This window comes from Caenorhabditis remanei, chromosome III (genome assembly GCF_010183535.1).
Source record: "Caenorhabditis remanei strain PX506 chromosome III, whole genome shotgun sequence".
Classification (NCBI taxonomy): domain Eukaryota; kingdom Metazoa; phylum Nematoda; class Chromadorea; order Rhabditida; family Rhabditidae; genus Caenorhabditis; species Caenorhabditis remanei.
This window is the reverse complement of record NC_071330.1, coordinates 16413526-16433533: the sequence shown is the minus strand read 5'-3', so window position 1 is coordinate 16433533 and position 20008 is coordinate 16413526. Positions and strand designations below refer to the sequence as shown.

The 20008-nt window shown below is 36.8% G+C and overlaps 5 protein-coding genes across 5 annotated transcripts; 2 read left to right on the top strand and 3 right to left on the bottom strand.

Moving 5' to 3' along the window:
• Positions 1–235: 235 nt before the first annotated feature.
• Positions 236–3003, bottom strand: GCK72_011649 (uncharacterized protein; the record flags this gene model as incomplete). The annotated part of the gene is made up of 5 exons (XM_053728591.1): positions 236–375; positions 998–1120; positions 1428–1514; positions 1938–2144; positions 2907–3003. 5 exons carry the CDS (start codon positions 3001–3003, stop codon positions 236–238), a joined length of 654 nt encoding a protein of 217 aa, XP_053588168.1.
• Positions 3004–7262: 4259 nt separating this feature from the next.
• GCK72_011646 (uncharacterized protein) lies at positions 7263–12089 on the top strand (the record flags this gene model as incomplete). Its single annotated transcript, XM_053728589.1, has 3 exons — positions 7263–7364; positions 7441–7593; positions 11943–12089. The coding sequence occupies 3 exons, from the start codon at positions 7263–7265 to the stop codon at positions 12087–12089; spliced, it is 402 nt and encodes a 133-aa protein (XP_053588166.1).
• Positions 8197–9041, bottom strand: GCK72_011648 (uncharacterized protein; the record flags this gene model as incomplete). The annotated part of the gene is made up of 3 exons (XM_003102179.2): positions 8197–8652; positions 8776–8906; positions 9002–9041. 3 exons carry the CDS (start codon positions 9039–9041, stop codon positions 8197–8199), a joined length of 627 nt encoding a protein of 208 aa, XP_003102227.2.
• Positions 9755–11433, bottom strand: GCK72_011647 (uncharacterized protein; the record flags this gene model as incomplete). The annotated part of the gene is made up of 4 exons (XM_053728590.1): positions 9755–10183; positions 10770–11183; positions 11234–11349; positions 11394–11433. The coding sequence occupies 4 exons, from the start codon at positions 11431–11433 to the stop codon at positions 9755–9757; spliced, it is 999 nt and encodes a 332-aa protein (XP_053588167.1).
• A 6446-nt stretch (positions 12090–18535) lies between the features above and the next one.
• On the top strand, positions 18536–19828 carry GCK72_011645 (uncharacterized protein; the record flags this gene model as incomplete). Its single annotated transcript, XM_003102198.2, has 4 exons — positions 18536–18751; positions 19034–19194; positions 19244–19390; positions 19729–19828. 4 exons carry the CDS (start codon positions 18536–18538, stop codon positions 19826–19828), a joined length of 624 nt encoding a protein of 207 aa, XP_003102246.2.
• Between the last annotated feature and the right edge of the window lie 180 nt (positions 19829–20008).

Genomic DNA, 20008 nt, shown 5'->3' with positions numbered 1-20008 from the left:
TTATTCATCTTTTCAACGCCACCAGTACCGTTCTTGTTGTGTCTTGATCTCCATCTTGATCCTTTGAACCAAATAAATGTCACGTACATAGCAATTCACGTATGTACACAAAACACAAATCCCTAATCATTTATTCACGAGATACAAATATAGGTTTCACACAACATAAATAGGTATGTATATATACATTTAGACAAACAAACAAACAATTTAAAAACTTTACTAAAAGCATTGATTACACCTTCTTGGCCTTACTATTCCACCCTTGTTGTTGTTGTCCACATCCACCTCCAAATCCTCCAGTATTTCCACCACCACAACCTCCTTGACCTACTCGGGTAGGAGCGTAATTATTGTTGTTGTTGAAGTTTTGAGCTGAAAATATAGTTAAAATTAATAAAAGTTAGTAAATGAGAAACGCAAAGAGATCAGAGCGTATTGCTTCTCTGCGTCTCTAATCTTTTTATGAGAAAAATGAGAAGCCTGGAAGCGGTAAGGGCACCGGGTTTGTACGGATTCAGGATTCCCGTTTTCTGGCTGTCCGATTTCCATTTCTCATTCGAACCGTCTCAATCAGCAAAATCTTAAAATTGCACTTTGGTGACTTGTGAACTACAAACTACAAAGATACGATACTTTTACTGAAACATGAATTTCGAAAATCCAAAGTTTTCTTAGTTTTCATTATTTTCAAAAGTTTTTTGTACCAAAATGTAGAGAAACTCAAGAACTACTTATGAAAATGAAATTATTGCTTTTATGTCAAAGGCAAACAGTCTTCTAACGGTTTAAAGATGGGCGGTGCTCAAGAACCTTCGAAACCGGATTTCCGGGTTTATTTTTCATTCTGGTTCCGGATTTTACAAATGTTTGGTTTTTTATGACCCAGCCTGTTACAAGTTTGCTAAATATCCCATTTTAAAATGTTCTTTTCCTTTTCCACAATTTTAAATTGATAATGTTTTAACAAGAATAAATAAATAAATATCAAATTCACCAGTACTTCTTCTCCCATACGCTTTCATCGTGTTTCCATTGTTTAGAGTATTTATTGGTTGTGTATTCTGGTATCCTGTGTTCATTGTCTGAGCCGCTTGCTGTTGGACACCACCGAAGAGACCTGGAATTTATAGAACTTTGAAAAAATGTGTCTTTGAACCCCAAGACACATTTTTGTTGTATGACTGAAAAATCTAACACTTTGAAAAGTGATTTTTCCCATAATTTTTTGTGGTAAATTGTCTTAATTGTATGCATATCCATAATCAACATTCTCACAAATACCAAAAGTGGGGCGGAGTCTCACAATTCTGAAACACCCTTCCCCCTTCCTCTCTCTTCTCCTATAGATATCATGAATAATGTATCGATGAGAACCTAAAAAGGAGAAGAAGATGCTCCTTCTCTTTTTCCATCATGCTGCTCACCATTATTTGCTCCGGTTGCAGCTCCTCCAAACATATTGTTATTGAAGCCGGTGCCGAACGCATTCTGCCCAAACATTCCATTGTTTCCTGTAGAATTTTTAATTACTTTGGGGTTTCGGGAAGTGAAAAATGGGTTTTTACGCTAAGGAGGCCCAAAATGTGATTTAAAATCGACTAAGACCTCCAAATTTTTTTTTTCGAGGGTTTTTATGTAAATAAAAGATAAAAATATGCTTTACAGAGGAAAAAATGATTATGATGCAAAAAATGTGACCTAGAATGCCTTTTTGAGGCTTTAAACCTTCTAGAATGCTCACAAGTCTAATTTTAGGATTTTAAGGCTAATAAGTTGTCGCAGACCTCCAAAAGTCTTTTTTCGTGAACTTATATGTTAAAACTATGAAAAATTACTCTTAAAATGCTATAATTCAATATAAACTCACCCCCACCCTATCAATCCCAAGGGACCCTCCTCTTTCCGCCCACCAATTTTTCTATTCAAAAACCCACCGAAATTGAACATGCCATTCCCATACGGATTATACGCTCCGAACATCTGCTGCTGCCCCATCCCTGCCGTCTGTGCTCCTCCATATAAGCTCTCGAGTCCTGTGCCGAATGTGCCGAAGCCGGTGTTCATGCCCATAGTGTTCATGCCAAGTGCACCGGTGCCCATGGTGTTGGTCATTGACATCATTGGGTTGTAGCCGGTGTAGCCTGGAAATAGAAAATTTTGCATTTGCCGGTAGTATGCTTTTTTAGGACTCTCTTATTCTCAAACTGTCTCACGTAATTTTTGGTTTTTACTGTTACACTACTTTACACCTTCGCTTACACTATCCGCCAAATAGGAAAAGTTTGAAAGCTCATAACTCGACTGGCAGAGACATTTAGCTTATTTTGACTGCAGAAATAGACTCCTCGTAGTCGAAAGAAAAACTTATAGAACGTTTTAAAGTCACGTTTCCAAAGACTTTCTTTGGTAGGTCTTTCAATTGCAAATAATCCCTAAGAGCGCGGATAGCGAAAATTTTCTACTTTTGAACACCGAAAAGAAGAAACTTGAGTATTCTATAATATCTTTCATATTCATGTTCGTTTTCCAATTTCCCTCCCCGATAAACTTAATTCCTTCAAATAAAATCTAAGAAATTGAGTCAGTACGTAACATTTTCGGAGCCTTTCGTACCTAGTTGGCAAGCTAAGTTAACTGGAAATGCAGTTTTATGTAATAAAAAAAGTTAAAATCTAATCCCGGTCTTGTAAAACCAACACTGGATTTATCTAAATTTCTTACTTTGAACTGCTGTAATTACTAAGTAATTTTATCCCATCATAATGCCTTTAATTTTTCTTTTCTTGGTATAAGAGGCTTGCTAGACGATGGAACTCTAAACTTCAAAAAATTGTTTTACTGAAATATGGAACCTTGAACCCTTGAAGTTTTTACATTAAAGGCTACTATATTCCTTGACTCACCAGAAAACATCGAACTATAGTCATAGGGATATCCCATGAATTGTGTCTTGACCATTCCAAGAATGGTGAGGAATACAGTAAGCATTGTAGTTCCCATTTTTGTAACAGAATCTGAAAAACATTTGAGTTAAACATAAGGACGAAAGGGCACTGTGAAGACAAGATACGCAAATGAAAACGATCGTGACCTATATCATTGAATAGCTGAAATCACACTGATTTCAAATATATATTCAGTTTGTGCCCAGGAGGTCTGGTATTCAAAAAATAAGGTCAAAGCTATCGATATTTCGGGAAAGAAATGACTTGTCCAAACTTTGACGTCGTTTTTCTTGAATTCCAGGCCTCAAAGGAAAAAACTGAATATATATTTGGAATCAGCGTGATTTTAGCTTTTTAATGGTATAAGTCACGTCTCGTAACTCCTCGGTTCACAAAACTACCGGACTCTTGTATAAATATTATGTTTAAAGTTTTAGAAAACATGCAAATGACAGTTTTATAATGGACCACGAATAAAACTTGTCTATTCACAAACGTTATTTAATAAATTTTTATTGTATAAAAATGAAAAAAAACATTAAATTGCATTCGTGAATAGAAAAAAAGTGTCTTAAATTGTACAAGGTTTCTTCGTGGGTAGGTCCATAAGAATGAACATTTGAATTTATATTTTTTAATTCTTCCAAAAGAGTGCAAAACTATCAAAACATTCTAACCGAGTCATCCACACCTGGAGTATCGAAAATGTAAAGAAAGAGTAAACGATGACAGTGTGTGTATGTGTGTTCTTTAGAAACTAAGTCTAAAGGGGCGGTCAGCTCCATACAAAGTGTATGTGTCAAGAGTCTATTTGCACTGTTCACATATAACTAGTCTCTGTCGTCTTTTGGAGGAGAGATGGTCAATTGTGTATTCTGAAGAGCTCACGATGTATTGTATTGGAGAGAGAGAAAGAGTTGATGTTCTGAAAATAGAATTATGGTTTGTGTACTCTTTGTGAAAAACATGAGAGGCTTGAAATGAGTAATCGGGTACCGTAGCACAAAACGCGTCCAAGGCGCGTCAGCCGTAGGAGGTCTGAGCAGCTTAGTACCTTCCAATTGATGTGGAGGCGCCAAAAGTACGCCATTCCAAAATTGCATAATTTGGAAACTAGGTTTAGGTATATTAGATTGTTTAGAAAGCGCCAAAGGCGCGCCAGATTCATTTCATGAGATTTGAAATGGTTCACTTGCTCAGAATGCTCGTAAAGCGCCAAAGACGCGCCCGAATTCCAATCTCTCATTGAACGCGCCCACGACACCCCAGCCTCTCCTCTTCTTCTTCTCATTTCTCGTCTTTTTTTTCTCCCAAAAAGGAACCTAGAAGAATATGAAAAGGAGGGAGAAGTCATCGACTCGTCACTTTTTGATGAGGAGAGGCAGAAACAGAAGAGAAAAGGGAAGAAGAGAATGTATGTGCATAAATTTACTCACAATGTTTTTTCTTGTTTCGTTCTGTTTCAATGGAGAAGTTTTTTGAAGTTTTTTGAAGTTTGACAAGTTTTTTGGGTTTTAGGTGGTGAGATAGTGGATTTTTGAGACAGTGATAGATTGTAGCCTGAAATTGTTTTCAATATGAGGAATTCCAGCACTGTCTGGCGTTTTTGGGGTTTTCTGCAAAAATGTTATCATTGTTTTTTTGTTCACAATTTAGGTGGTACTGCACGTTCTCGCATTCTGCGAGAAAAAACTGCAAGAAACGTGACTTTTTCAAGTTTTAATTTAATCCCTGTATATATTTTTTTGAAAATATAGTAATTTAGTAATTTGAGTTTTTTAACAATGGATGGAAAAAGGTCCCATCCATCCGAATTTTGGAAAATTAGATGGTTTAACTAATGAGCTAGAAAACGTGAACTTTGGTCAGAAATTGACTTTTTTGATACAGAAAAACGGATTTTCAAATAATCATTCTTATATATAAAAGACAAGTGGGCGTTGTCTGAGGCGATGTCCGCAACGGTTTTGGAAAGAGAAACTGAGCCAGTGGGCAAAACCGAACTGGCGTGCTTTGGACAACGACCGCCGCTTTGGACCACTCGGCCATGGGTGCACATTCGAAAGTCAATGACCACGTGAATGAAGAGAGACCAGCCGGCTCAACCGCCGAAGGCGGGGGAGACAGGCTGGTTGAGTATAAATTTATTAGCAAAGAACATTTTCTAATGAAAACGGCACGTAATGTACTTGAGGATGCTCTGAAACTGTCGTAATCTTTAGAAAAAGAAATATTGGATAAAATGGCTGAAAATCTCGTTCTTCTGAAAAGCTGTTTTTCCGTATCAAAAAAGTGCATTTTCGACCAAAATTCTTGGTGTCTGGCTCATAAGATAGAGTATTCAATTTTTCACAATTCTGATGTATTTAACCTTTTTTCATCCATAGGGATGTCTGAAAACCTGAAAATACTTCATTTTCAGTGAAAAATAAAATAATCGATTTAAAACGTTAAAAAAATCGACTTCACGTTTCTTGTGTGCGATATCTTTAATTTCCTATGTCACAGATTCTTATTTCTACCCATGACCCCCTTCAGAAAGTATCCCATTCCTCCTACCAATAATTCCTCCACTGCTACATACTTATGTATAAAATTAATGACACATGTATTTTCTATCCCTACAACTACAACTCCTATCATAATCCTTAACCCTTCCCCACCCACCATTAAACTAACTCCTCCCTTCCCTTCTTATGCTCCTTCTTCCCCAAAACTTTCATAATCTCCCCTAGCCTAAAACACATGTAAAAGGGGATTAACTCTCTTTTCCCCTACTCTTACTTCTACTTTTCTTGTTTCTGTCTCATTTCGAAACGAAAAACTTTGAAAAACTCCCCTCCCTTCCTTCCCTAAAACAACCTACACTTCACTTTTATGTCAATTGAAAAAAAACCTCTCTTCTCCTGCTCTCCACAGGAGAAGAAGGAGGGAAATTGAATCGAGCGCTTTACTCCCCCTATTTTCCATTCCTTTTGGGAAACTGACGGATTTCTTTTTATTTCGGGTCAAGCTTTTCAACAAAACACAACCTTTTTGCTCCGTTTTGAAGAAAATTGCTCCATTTTCGGGGGAAAAACTTTGTTTTATAAGTCGGTGGTCTTGGGTAGGTTAAAACGCGTGGAAGGCGCGCCAGACTGTTACGTTTGGAAAAATGACTCTTTCAGGTTTTATAATTGTTACTTTTTTCGCTTTTTCAATACTCATAACGCGCCCAAGGCACGCCAGACGGTTCTATTTATTCAACATTTTACCTGAAAATCATAAATTTTATTAAATTTCTGACTATAATTAAAATTATCGCGTTGCTTTTCAAGAGAGCACAGACAACCAGACACTCTAACTTCTCTGCGTTTGAACTCTCTCCCCTTAGCTTCTAGGCTCGATATCTCAAAAACTAGCAAAGTTATCAAAAAGTTGTTAATTACAAAAATGTAGATCGTAAATTTTACTACATTTTCGTAGTTGACCATTTTTTGATAGCATTTGTTCCTTTTGAGAAATAACGCGTTAAAATGGAGGCAGTGCTTAGGGGGAGGGTGCAGACAGTTAGAGTGTCTGGATGTCTGCGCTCTCTTCTTTTTTCCTCAAAACTAATAAAATAGTTTAATTTATATGGTTAATTTCCTTTTGAAGCAAATTTTTTTCAAAAATTCGAAAAAGAGGTCTCGACACTTCAGCTGTCTGCTCCTCCCTCTAGCACAGGTTTTAGGTTTAAACGTGTATAACTCGCAGCGATCAAGTTCTATCAAAAAGTTATCAACTACAAAAATGTAGCCCTTAAAATTTCCTATAATTGTGTAGTTGACAACTTTTTTATAGGTATTTCAGGTTTTGAGATACATAAAGTTTAAGCCACGCGACTATTCACAGAGGCGCACACACCTAGAGTGTTTAGTTTCTCTGTGTCTCTCAACTCATTTTTTGTGATTTTTCCAGATATTTGGGTATTAATACCCTTCTCATGATGTTTGTACCCAGAAAATTTCCTACGTTTTTTAGTTTTCCACTTTTCCTATATTCACCAGATCTCCAGCTCCCATCTCCATCTCTTTACCAAATTAGGCATCCGATTTTTAAAAGCTCCAATTTTTCCTCAATTCAATCAAAACCCTTCCAGAACGCTCTTTTCCCCCTTTAAACCCACATCACTTCTCCTCCTAAAAAGTGCCCTCTCTTCCACCTCATTAATCAATTTATTTCTCGTGTATCCCTTTGAAAGACTCAGAGATTAGAGCTCACCGAGCACAAACGTTCAGATTTTTCTCTTTTTTCAGATTCTTGTTTATCATGACCTAAACCTGCGTAGACATCATGCACCGTCTAATTATTACTCTGGTTATTTGTGTGGTGCCAATTATCGCGAATTCTAAGACAACCCAACTAGAGGACTTGGATTTTACCGACCATTCTAATGTGAGTTACTTGGCTTTTAAAGCTGGCGTGCCTTTGACGCCGTCTACGAAGGACAAAAAGATAAAATGTATTACAGGAAAGCCCAAAGATCAGTCGATCGTCATATTTCAAACAGGACTCCCGTCTTGGCTACAAGCTGAAATTGTTCTGTGAAGCGAGTGGGACACCGAGACCCAGAATTGTGTGGTATCATAGAGGTGTGGAAGTGAATCCGGATCATAATCGGACGGTATGTTGGTTAAGGGAGTTGAAGTCGTTTTTACTCTAAAATTAGAAAAATGTGAAACTTTGTGTTTTTCATGTTATTAGCCATCCAGCAATGCGAAAACGTTCTCAAACCATTTTACTTTGAAAAATTGACGCTTGGCAACCATGGTAATCAAGTTCATATTATTTTCATAACATTTATTTACTTTTAGTGTTGAAAGGTTACGGTTTCAAAACGTCCGGTTTCCAAATGTCTCGGTTTCGAAATCTGGTGTTTCAATGTATGTACCTCTAGATTATAACGATTTGGATCATATCCTAATGTTAAAGCAGTTTTTTTTTTCTGGTAATGCTCATTTATTTTCTACCCACGTTCCCTATCCTCTTTTCAAACAACATTAATATACTGGTGTGACTCGGAGGCGTTCTTATCAAAACACCGAAAATTGGATTACAATAGAAAAATGTTACAGACTATCGTCATCTACCAGGTCCTCTGATAGATTTAGTCGACCCTTTTAGTCTTTTGGATTCAAAATTGGGTGTTTTGTTTGATTCTTCGAATAATCTTTAAAAAAACCAGTGTCAAGTCATTAAACAAATCTTTATTCAATTCTCATATCACTCAAAAATAAAAAACCGATAAAGCAAGGAACACAATCAAATTGAAGACCCGGCCAGATGAAGACATCTTGATTCCAAGCAAATCTCCATATTTCGAAGCTTTCGGTAACCCCAATTCGGAAGCCACCCGTTTGTCCTCCTCTGACACATCAGTGGTAAGCGGTCCGAGTATGCATCCTCCAACAATAACGATTTCTTTCCCCACAAACTTGGCAGGTAAACCATCTCCTTCTTTAATTTTTATTCTACATGTGACTTCTTTGGAGCATCCAATTTTAGTTTGTCTCCAATCGAATAAACCAAGACTGGGTTCCTTTGTTCCTTTGTAGACCTCTTCATATATTTCGTCTCCGACACTATTCCACTGCAATGCAGACAATGCAACGCCTGAAGAAGAAGAGCCCCCCGGTTTACAGTCGTAAGCTGCAGCCTTTTTCTCGAGTTCCAAGTCGTAGGTCTGAAATTAATCAAAAAGTATTGGATCTGATGGCTCAGAGCTCAAGAGCTATAGCACAGCTAATAATGGTTTTTCCTCGTAGTAGTCGTCATGCTCACATCAGACTTCTCTTAGAAAACTTACCAAATGTTGGAACACAATACCCGAGGAAGCCGTTTGGGCTCGCACACGATCCTTGTTCAGTGCATCCAGAAGTTTCTTCTGCTCATCCTTACTGAGACCTCCTTTTGTTGCCTCGACGGTGACCGAGAAAGCTGGAAATAGAAAAAGTAATTGATATTTCAAGTGAACTCCAAATATTATGAGTGGGAGGCTGCTGGGAGTGAATTGAATGTGTTGATAAACTGACCATAGACCAGTATGAAGCCGAAGAGAAGGGATGTCTTCATGAGGGAAGATGTCGTGTCAATTTAATTGAGACTGAAGTTTCTTTCTGCTTTTTGGATCTTTTATAAGGAAATTATCTAGGCTCCTCGGTCACGGTGTTCAAATGCTTGTTCTTTATTTTTCGGTGTTAATAGTTTACGGAGGAAAATTATTCTCTGAAAAAAAAATTAAGTTTGGCGAGAGGTCAGCCTGAATATTTATAAAAGTGGATGATCGATTGAAATTTTTTTCCCCGTTAGTTAAGCCTATTAAATATCGGATCCGTGGCTTGGGGTTTGGGTGAGCCGCGAAGGATCCAGATGACCTAGTCAGCCGTATATTATTTGGTTCTTGATGTAATTTTATAAAAAACTTTCATAAAAACCGCTTGAAAATCATTTCGCATATCACGTCTCCATATTTACCACCTTTTGGGATTAACGATTTTTCAATTTTATTTCGGAACACTTCATGAAAGGTTGCGAAAACATCATCTTCATGGTCAACCCAAGGAGTAGTACTCCAATTTCCATAATATCAAAAACTACGAAGCACTAAATTAAGAATCCACAGCTTTTTAATTGAATTCTTCAAAAACAGCATTATTCAATTAATATTAGACTCAAACTTTCTAATTTTTTCTGTGTACCACGTGTAAATTAGGATTTTAAAATCTTTATTCAATTCTCATCACTTGTGAATTAAGGTTTAAAAACCTTAATCAATTTTCATATCACTAAAAATAAAAGACTATGATAGCAAGGAAGACGAACAGATTGAAGACTTGTCCAGATGAAGATATCTTGAGTCCAAGCAAATCTCCATATTTACTACCTTTTGGGATTGACGATTCGGGAACTTTATTTTGTTCCTCGCCACTCATCTCATCTTCCGGACCAACATAACATGCTCCCAGCATAACCGCCTCTTTCCCAACAAACTTCTCAGGCATTTCTGGGTGTTTTTCAATTTTCTTTGTGCACTTGAATTCTTTTGAGCAACCAATTAAGTAAGCTCTCGAATCAAATAATGGACGATTTGGGTTATGCACATGTGTAACCTCTGTCCACATATCCTGTACCACACTGTTCCATTGTAACAAAACTGGAGAACCGTCTTCACACTCCAACGCGGCTACCTTTTTTTCGAGTTCAGTGTCGTAGAGCTGAAATGTTTCCTTTATAAAATTTAGATTGACTAATTCATACCATCTTTCTGAGTTTACCACCAGGTCACGTCGTCCAAAAATATTTTCAAACATTTCTTGGAATTGAAAATAGGAGGAAAATTGAATTTGCCGTTAGGTATTTGGTATTCCGGAAGTGATAATGTTCTTATGTAATTTTCATATCACATAGTATGCATTGCCACCGCGTTACTTTTCTTCGGTCATTTCATTGACCAAACTTTACGGCGTTTGGTTTCTGTGGGTTTTGCACCGAATTTTGAAATTCTTGAAGAGGAAATAAACTCGACAAAACGAATAAACCCATAATACGCCTTTAAGTACTTCTCAACACGCTGACTCCAAATACGTAATTTAATTTTGCAGAACGCTTCCCAGATATATGAGTTTTAAGTAACTTCTTGGGGAAAACTGCATTTTTCAATCAATTTGAGACGCAAATTTCCAGTTTGTTCTGTGTAATACGTGCAAGTCAAGATTTTAATATTTTTATTCAATTCTCATCACTTGTGAATTAAGGTTAAAAATCCTTAATCAATTTTCATATCACTCAAAAATAAAATACGATAATAGTAATGAAGACAATCAGATTGAAGACTCGTCCAGATGAATTTATCTCGATTCCTAGCACGTCTCCATATTTTTTACCTTTTGGGACTAACGAAAAATCTTTTTGTATTGGATCCGTCGAACCAATGATTGGCTTAATAACACATGCTCCAAGCATAACCATCTCTTTCCCAACAAATTTCTCAGGTAATTCAGGGTTTTTTACAAGTTTCTGTGTGCACTTGGTTTCTTTCGAGCAACCAATTTTTACAACTCTCGAGTCGTATAATTCAAAATTTGGGTTATCCTCATGATCAACTTCTTTCCAGAAATCATGTGCCACACTGTTCCATTGTAACCAAATTGGAGGCTTTTTGTCATTGTCACACTCGAACAAGGCAGCCTCTTTTTCGAGTTCAGTGTCGTAGGTCTGAAATTTTACATTTATATTTTGCGATTGACTAATCCATACTATCTCACCAGAGGTTTAAATGTAGCATTCACTCTTTTACGATCCTCATTTATTTCATCCAGAAGTTTCTTCTGCTCATCCTTACTAAGACCTCCTTTTGCTGCATCGACAGTGACGGAGAGTGCTGAAAACTATAAAAATAAATGTTGAATGTGTTGATAAACTCACCATAAAGCAGTATGAACCCGAAGAGAAGTGAAGTCTTCATGATGGAAGAAGTTGTGTCAAAATAATTGAGACTGAAGTTTCTTTCTGATTTTTGGATCTTTTATAAGGAAATTTCCAGCATCGCAGGTCACGTCGTCCAAATGTATATTTATCTATTTTTCGGTGTTGAAAGTTCACGGAGGAAATATGTTTTGTTCCAACATTTGGTTCATATAATGAAAATTGACGTGATAGAATTGCCATTCCCTTCGTTGGAAAATTGCTTTTAGTGAGAGTATCGCATATATTCTGAAAGCTGATGAAATTTATTTTCTAATCCTATTTTCAAATTTTTTCAAGGTACCTTTTCAGCCATGTTATTACAGGTTGAAATTAGGTCACACCTAAGTCAAAACCCCCCACTTTCCTATACGCCCTCCTTGCCGCTTCCGATCGCAGCCGCCATAGCTCAGTCGGTTAGAGCGTGGGTCTAATAAGCCCAAGGTCGCAGGTTCGACCCCTGCTGGCGGCAAACTCTTTTTTTTTCTTTTTTAACACTTGTATTTTCAGATCCGCTTCTCCATCCATGGTGATACCACATCGTCGCATCTGGAAGTCGACCCAACTTCTATCGGGGATAAGGGAGAGTATGAGTGTGTGGCGACGAATTCGAAAGGGAGTCGAGTGAAGAAGTTTTTGACCGATTATCAGTATTGATTTATATTATCTGTTTTATATCTATAATTTGCTTTTTTTGAAGTTGTAAATAAAGTAGAAACTCATGAAAATCACACAGACGGTTTCAGCGTGTCAAGACGCGTCGAATGGGTACTAGAAGAGGTACATCATGCACCTTTAAACTTGCTTACTGTAGTTTTCGTGGCGGGACCCAAATTTAACCGAATATGGGCATGATTATACTCATTCGAATTGTCATGACACGCTGAATCTAAAAATATAAAATTCCAAAATTTTGGAACAAAATGCAGCGAGATACGATAGTTTCAGTAAATTGTCAGGTTTTCGAAAAGTTTCAAAAATCTGTAACTTTGTTGGGTTTTCACATTTCAATGTGATTTATAACTTGAAATGTGTGAAATGAATTTTCAGGGTCTCACCACGAAAACTACAGTGTATGAGCTTTTAAATTTGGTTACTGTAGTTTTAGCCGTGATTATGTATATTATGTATACTCATTCGAGGCGTCTTGACAAACTCACTCTGAAAATCCATTTTTATATAGAAATTGTGCTATTTTCAGATAAACCTTCCTTTTTTATTATTCCAGTCAATTTTCTGACATTTTCCCGAAAAACTTTCAATTTCAAAAAATTTTTTTTTTAATTTTTTGAAATTTTCTCTAATTTCAGACGACTATACGATATCTCTGAAACTAATCTATAAAAATTTTTGAATTCTCCTATCTTCAGATAGCCCATGTCTTTCTTAGTGTTCCACCTAATTTTCAGTCATTTTCACTGAAAAATTTCAGAAAATTTTTTAAAACTTTTTTTTCAAATTTTTTTTCAAAATTCTGCAATTTCATTTTTTGTTGAATAATCCCTCCTAGTCAGTTTCCAAAAATAAAAGTGAGATGAGTTTTTTCTCCTTTTCCAAGTACATCCCACCCACTTCAGCCATAAAACTTGAGCTCTTCTCGACGGGAAATACGACTTTTTCCATTTCTCCCTTTCACAAAGCAGAAAAAAACACGAAATTTGTGTTTTTGAGTTTCGAGGTGCTCAATTTGTTGTTTTTTCCTTTTTTGGAAAATCTGGGGAGTCGTTTCCTATTTAGCTATATTTCCCTCATAATTCAATTAATTCTGAATATTTTAAACTTAAAACCAGGCGAAAGCCACTAAAAATAAGAATGTTAGGGATTTTCGAAAATTTTCGAAAATCCAAATTTTCACATAAACCATCATAACTCGGTCAGATTTCACATTTTCCAGAATATTCTAAAATGTTTGGATTCCGCGTGTCAAGACGCTTCGAATGAGTATAGTCATGCCTACGTAGGAAAACTCATTCAATGCGCCTTGACAAGCTTAACACGAATATTCATGCTAAATTCTATTTCAAGACCACCATTCGAAAAATTTTTGCACTTTTCAAAGTGCATCATGTTCGAGGCACCAGAGATGGCACATGAATTAAAAATTGATTAAAATTTCTGACCTCAGAGCAGGGAAAATGACTTTTTGGGATATGAAAAGTTTTTGAAAAAAATTCTAGCGGTTTAGGACCTCGTAAAAGTCTGAATTTAAAAAATCCTGTTACATACCAGAAACGCGCCGAAGGCACGCCAACCATCTACAAATTGTGAGCATTCTCAAGACCATACCTCTATAAATATCTGTTGGAAATAACAAACGCGCCGAAGGAGCGCCAGCGTACATTCAACTGATTTTCTTGTTCTACTTGTTGTTAAGCAATCATGTTTGTCAAGATATTATACAACCTTCCAAAACAAAAACGCGCCAAAGGCGCGCCCGATGTATTCAAGACATGAGCCTTCACAGATGTTTTTGAAAAAATAATTTTCTGTGGAAGTTTTTTTGTGCTCTTCCATCTCCAAATAGTCGTTCCCCCTAACTAAATTCTATCATCAACATCATGACTTTTCACTTCTCCCACTCACTCACAACCCATTTTCACATTTAGTATCAAATAAATTCACTCATAGACGGGCGGCTCTCGTATTTCCCGTCCGCCTCCTCTTTAAGAATATGTCAATTTGACGAGACGAAGAAGAAGAAGCCATTTTTTGTGTTGCTCAGATTTCTTTGTCGTTTTTAGTATGGCTTCTTCTTTATTCTTCTTATTGTTCTTCTTATTACTAAGTATCAAATATTATTGTTCATTTACTAATTTTGTATGCGTCTCTCTTCCCCCTGTACTATTTTTTTCGGAGAGGGATTTCTTTTAATATTATGAATTCATTTTTATCTGTGCATGGGAAAACCGCGCCGCACTCGCGCGGCGGCCACGCCCATTTTTTGCGACAGTGTTCAAAAATGAACGCAGCGTTAAAATGGGAGTGGGCGTGGCCGCCGCGCGAGTGCGGCGCGGTTTTCCCATGCACAGATAAAAATGAATTCATAATATGTGACCAGAAGATTTGGTGGTCATCATTAATTTATAGTGTTTATTATTATTACTTGGCTTAGACTAGACCGTTTATTATATTTTCTCGCTGCTTGGCTTTTCTATTCAAAGAATCTAAAATTCCAGCTGTTTTTCTGAGGCAGTAAGTACATTTTTCCTTATTTTTTCAGTTTTTTTCTTAGATTATAAAGGTGATGTATATTTCTCCTACAATTTCCACTAAAAATGTCTGGATATAGCTAAAAATCAAAAAGTTACAGATTTTCAATCATTACTTTTCAGACCGTCATATCGTTGTCAGATGTGCTCTTTGAGAGCTATTTCACCTTTTTCAAATTGAAGACGCGCTTTAAATGAATATAATCATGACTAGGTTTGGGTATTACCAAAGATTAACAGGTTAAAAAACATACGTGGTCAGTTTTGGGAATGATTATACTCATTTGAAAGGTCTAGACAATCGGATCCTAGAAATGTTGCTTTCATTCAGATTGTTTTATTCTCAAGATGATTGTGATTATCTACTGAATTTAACGTCAATTAAGTTGTTTATAGAAAACTCACCGGAATTTTCCAGAGTTGTACGGATTTTTGGATTCCGGATTCCGAATTCATGTTTCTCAAAATATCATTTTGAATTTCGGACACCGGAAATCAATAAAAAGAATCCCGTAAAACTATGGTGTACTCAAAAAGAGTTTCACACGTTTCTAGTTTGAACTCACAAGAAATTTGTTTACTCACGTTTTTCACACCTGTATCACATGTGGTAGCAATTACTAGCTGCCTTTAAACTTTTTATTCTCAAAATCTTCTTTTTTCCCCACTAAAAAAAACTATAAAATGTGTGTGAACAGGTGTTTGAAAGCAGCTAGGAGGCTGAAGAATAGAATTGACAATAAGACGTCATATGCACATAGAGAGAGTTGGAACATATGCCCATTCAATGGGTTCGACAAAGAATAAGAGGGTGGAGGAGGGGTGGGGGGAGGCCTATTAATAGGCAATGGGAGGGAACACTCGTGGCTTTTTTCTTGAGACAGGAATGAGAAGTTAGTCACTGAGATTTTTTGGTGAACTTTATTTTGATTTACTTCAAATGTGTTTTTGAACTTAGCTGTTACAGTCTAGGTTTGAATATATTTGCAGCCCATTCGTCTTACAACTGCGCCCCATCGCAAACGAGAGAGTATCGATGAAAGACGCAGAGGAATTTTTCCGCGCCGGCTTATTTTCGCTAATTTCCATAATTTTTTTTTTGGAAAATTGTTTTGAAAAATGGCGAGAATAGGTTAAAACTGTGAAAATCGGTGTCGACACTAGAAAAAACTCTGCGTCTCTCGCCGACACTTTTTCGTTTGCGATGGGGCACATTTGATATACGTGTGGCCTCCTATAAAAGACTTCTGGATTTTTTCCCGGATTCAGCTAGCCAACAGCTCTCAAATGAGTACAATCTTCACCTAATTCAATTTGTTCCCTAGAAATTGATCTAGAAATCACAATCCTTCAATTCTCATTTCCCTTGGTGGCCTAGAAACCAAAAACTAGGCCTTCATTCCAAGTTAGGTTCCCATCCCTGTCCAACAGATATCTATCTATATGAAAACTAATTTCCTTCTTTCCTTCCTTCTCCTTCCCTCTCATCCGATCCGATCCGAGACAAAACATAATTTTTGTCGCATTAAAATTTTATGAGCCAACATGAGGGGAGAGCAATTTCGGATATTCTTCTTGTTCTGCTTCTCCTTCATCCAATGCGTTTTCCAACATGAGTTCTTGGAAAAAAGTTTTTGAAAAAAAGAGTAATTCGCAAAACTTTATTTCTCATTCTCATTCTTTTATGAATCATGTGAGAATTGGATTTTTCTGAAATAATGAGATTTTTAGATCGTAATTATATTCATCTTTAAGGTTTTGATGAGCTGAATCTGAAAATCTAGTTTATACCAATAAGAAGGTGAAAACTGATCTGCAATTATTTTGGTTTCAACCTCACTGTCTTCAATTTTTGTCTTTTTTTGCTTTTTTCAGTCAAAATTCCAGGACTTTATTACTAAACAGCCTGTCAAATTTGGTATGAATAGCATTTGGAGCACATTTGCAGATTCCGCTAGTTGAAACGCACCAAACTCTAACTTTAAGGGGTATTCGCCTTTAGAATCGTTTCAAGACCAAAAACTTTTGAATTTGGTCTAAATTAGCCATGAATATAGCCATTCGATGCGTCTTGACTAGCTGAATATGAAAATCTTAAAATATTTCTGGTATTGTCAAACCCGACCGAGTTATGATGATTTAAGTAAACATTTGAGTTTTCTGGATTTTCGAAAATTTTCGAAAATCTGTAACTTTTTGAATTCCCACCCGAATCTGTTGATTTTTAGCTATGACTAACTCCAATTATTTCATGTTTCTGTTAAAAATCTAGTAGGCACTCTCAGACTACCCTAATGTGTGCAAAATCCGTCATATTCCACAGTAACCCCTGCTAGATGAAGATTATCATCATAACAACACTTCACTCGATGATCATTCCTTTTTTAGCATTAATCCCCTACATAAATCTCAAATATCAATGCTCACCATCATCATAACGTGACAAGTTGAAGGGCTTCTTAAGGAATCACGAATCTGTCACATTTTTTTTTCAGCAAAATACCAAAAATTGTGACATAAACACCGCCCCCTAATGACACTTCAGTGTATGCTTGCTGACTTTCAAATTTTAGGCTCCGCCCCCAAAAATCAAGAGTCAGGACTCATTTTCACTGTCAAACCCCTTGAAGCCCATGTTCACTGGGCTGCTCAGTTTTAGGGGCGGAGCCTGAAATTTGGCATTTTTCTCATTCTCATTCTTCAACTAGAAACTTTATGTGTCTATCTTCAGATTTTTTTTCTCAATTTTTGAATTTGTCATCTTTCCCAGATTTTCCCTCCTAGTATATACATACATGTCCTGATTTATGAGTCCTTGAGAATTGTCAATGGCAACCTCTCTCCGTCTTCTCTGTTACATCATTCGACTTTTTCCCCAAAAGGGTCCCCCCTCCCTTCTCCGTCATATTCTTTTGACTCTCCAAATATTATAATTGTTTCCTGAAGACAAGAAATAGGGGGGAATCACAAAGATTTGTAGTGACATATACACTTTTTTCGATATAAGTTAGCGGGGGTTGATATAAGTGTGCTTTGGACCCAAAATTTTACGATAAATGTCAAAATTGGCTCAAAAATTGCTCGAAAACTGAAATTTTTCCGTCAAAACTCAACATTTTACAATATTGATCATATTTTGAATGTAATGAAACGAAAATGTTCGAAATTAGTTCCTTACGACCGTCTTAAAGCAAATTCCCTTAAAAACTTCAAAAAAGAGGACTCCGACAGTTAGACACTCTAGCTGTCTGCGCTCTCCCCCCTCCCCTCTCTCAAGCTTTATTTTTGAACGTCTGTAACTTCTCAGGACAAACAGTTACCAAAAATTTGTCAACTACAAAAATGTATCCCTTGAAATTTACTACATTTTTGTAGTTGACAACTTTTTGTTAACATTTTTTCCTTTTGAGATACATATAAAGGCTCAAAGTAGAGACGTTGTAGCGATAGAGGGAGGGGGAGGGTGCAGAAAGTTAGAGTGTCTGGTTGTCTGCGCTCTCTTCTTTTTTCCTTAAAACGCATATGACCATGGTTAATCACTTTTTAAAGCCAATTTCCTTAAAAGAGGACTCCGACAGTTAGACACTCTAGCTGTCTGCGCTCTCCCCCTCTCTCTCCCTTTGTCTCAAAGCATGCTCATGTCTTTGGACGAATGCAACTTGCTAGGATCAAAAGCTATCAAAAAGTTGTCAACTACAAAAATGTAGCTCTTAAAATGTACTACATTTTTGTAATTGACAACGTTTTGATAGCATTAATCCGTCAAAAGTTATAACGCTTTGAAGAAAAAAAGGAGACCGCAGAGAAGCTAGACGCTCTCGTTTCTCTGCGTCTCTCCATCCTTTTTTCCCAACTTTTTTTCAATTTTTCAGGAAAAGCAGCCTATGGTGGTATATGTTGGTGATAGTGTCGAATTCTTCTCCACTTTTTCTCCTGTTCGCCCTATTCTCATTTGCATTTCTCTTGGTGACGAGTCGACCGATAATTGAGGAAAAAGATAAGACGAATCTGGATAAATTATTTGATATTCTGAATATTACCGACGATTTCGATGAAGATGAGTTGATTAGAAATGTGACAAACGAGAAGAGAGAGGAGAAAAAGCCAGTGGTAAGTAGGGAGACAGTGCAGACGGTTAGAGTGTTTTTTGTCTGCGCTCTCCCCATATTTTTTATATTTGAACGTTTGTAACTCGCTGGGTTGTAATCTTATCAAAAAGTTGTCAACTACAAAAATGTAGCTTTTGAAATTTACTACATTTTTGTAGTTGACAATTTTTTGCTAGCTATAAACGCAGTCAAGATACAACAGCTCAAACTTTTTAGATAGCTGAGAGAGCGCAGACAGTTAGACACTCTCGTTTCTCTGCGTCTCTTTATCCAATTTTTCCAGGAAAAACGCATCGACCCCTCCACATTCATCACTCTTAAAGAAAACGACTGGCGAGATGCTCACGAGGGTCGAATGATCATCTGGAGCCATGAATCCCAACATCATCCGGATTACGGTAAAACGTTCACAGACAGAGATCGACGGAAGGCGTATACTTATCGGTAAATGCGCTCTATCGCACTTTTTCAAAAATCAAAAAAATAATTTCAGCCAATCGAAATCCTCTCAACTAATGTCATTTTGTATTTTGGGGTCTGTCATCGGGTTCATACTATACACATATTTCTCACATGTGATCATGATGCGGAAGCTTAATCGAGAAAGAGAAGCGTCGAGGTTGAGGGAACTTGTACATAGGTAAGATATGTGAGAGACGCAGAGAAACGAGAGTGTCTCGCTTCTCAGCGTCTCTCTTTTCTTTAGTCCGCACTTTGAAGAGTCATAACTTCTTATTTTTCAATGCTATCAAAAAATGGTCAACTACAAAATTGTAGAGAATTTTAAGGGCTACATTTTTGTAGTTAACAACTTTTTGATAGCATGTTTTCCTTTTGAGATATAACGCATTAAAGTAAAAGGAGTGTGGTGAGAGAGGGAGGGGAGGGTGCAGACAATTAGAGTGTCTTTCCTTTTTTTCCTCAAAGGTTTTGAGTCAAAACAAATAGTAATTTCTAAAAACCTTTTGTAAATTTCAGATCCGCCCTAATCATGGCTGGTTCGGCGCACCAAAACGAGTACGACTTTTCGGAACGACGCCATTCACTTATCAATATGTTCAAAGCGTTTAAATTGTGAATGTTTATTTTGGTCATAACTTTCAATATTTTGTCTTCAAAACATCTTAATTGTAAATAAAAATTATTTTTCAATCAAAAAATGGAAAAGCAAAAAAGGAAAAAAGTTTGCCGCCAGCAGGGGTCGAACCTGCGACCTTGGGCTTATTAGACCCACGCTCTAACCGACTGAGCTATGGCG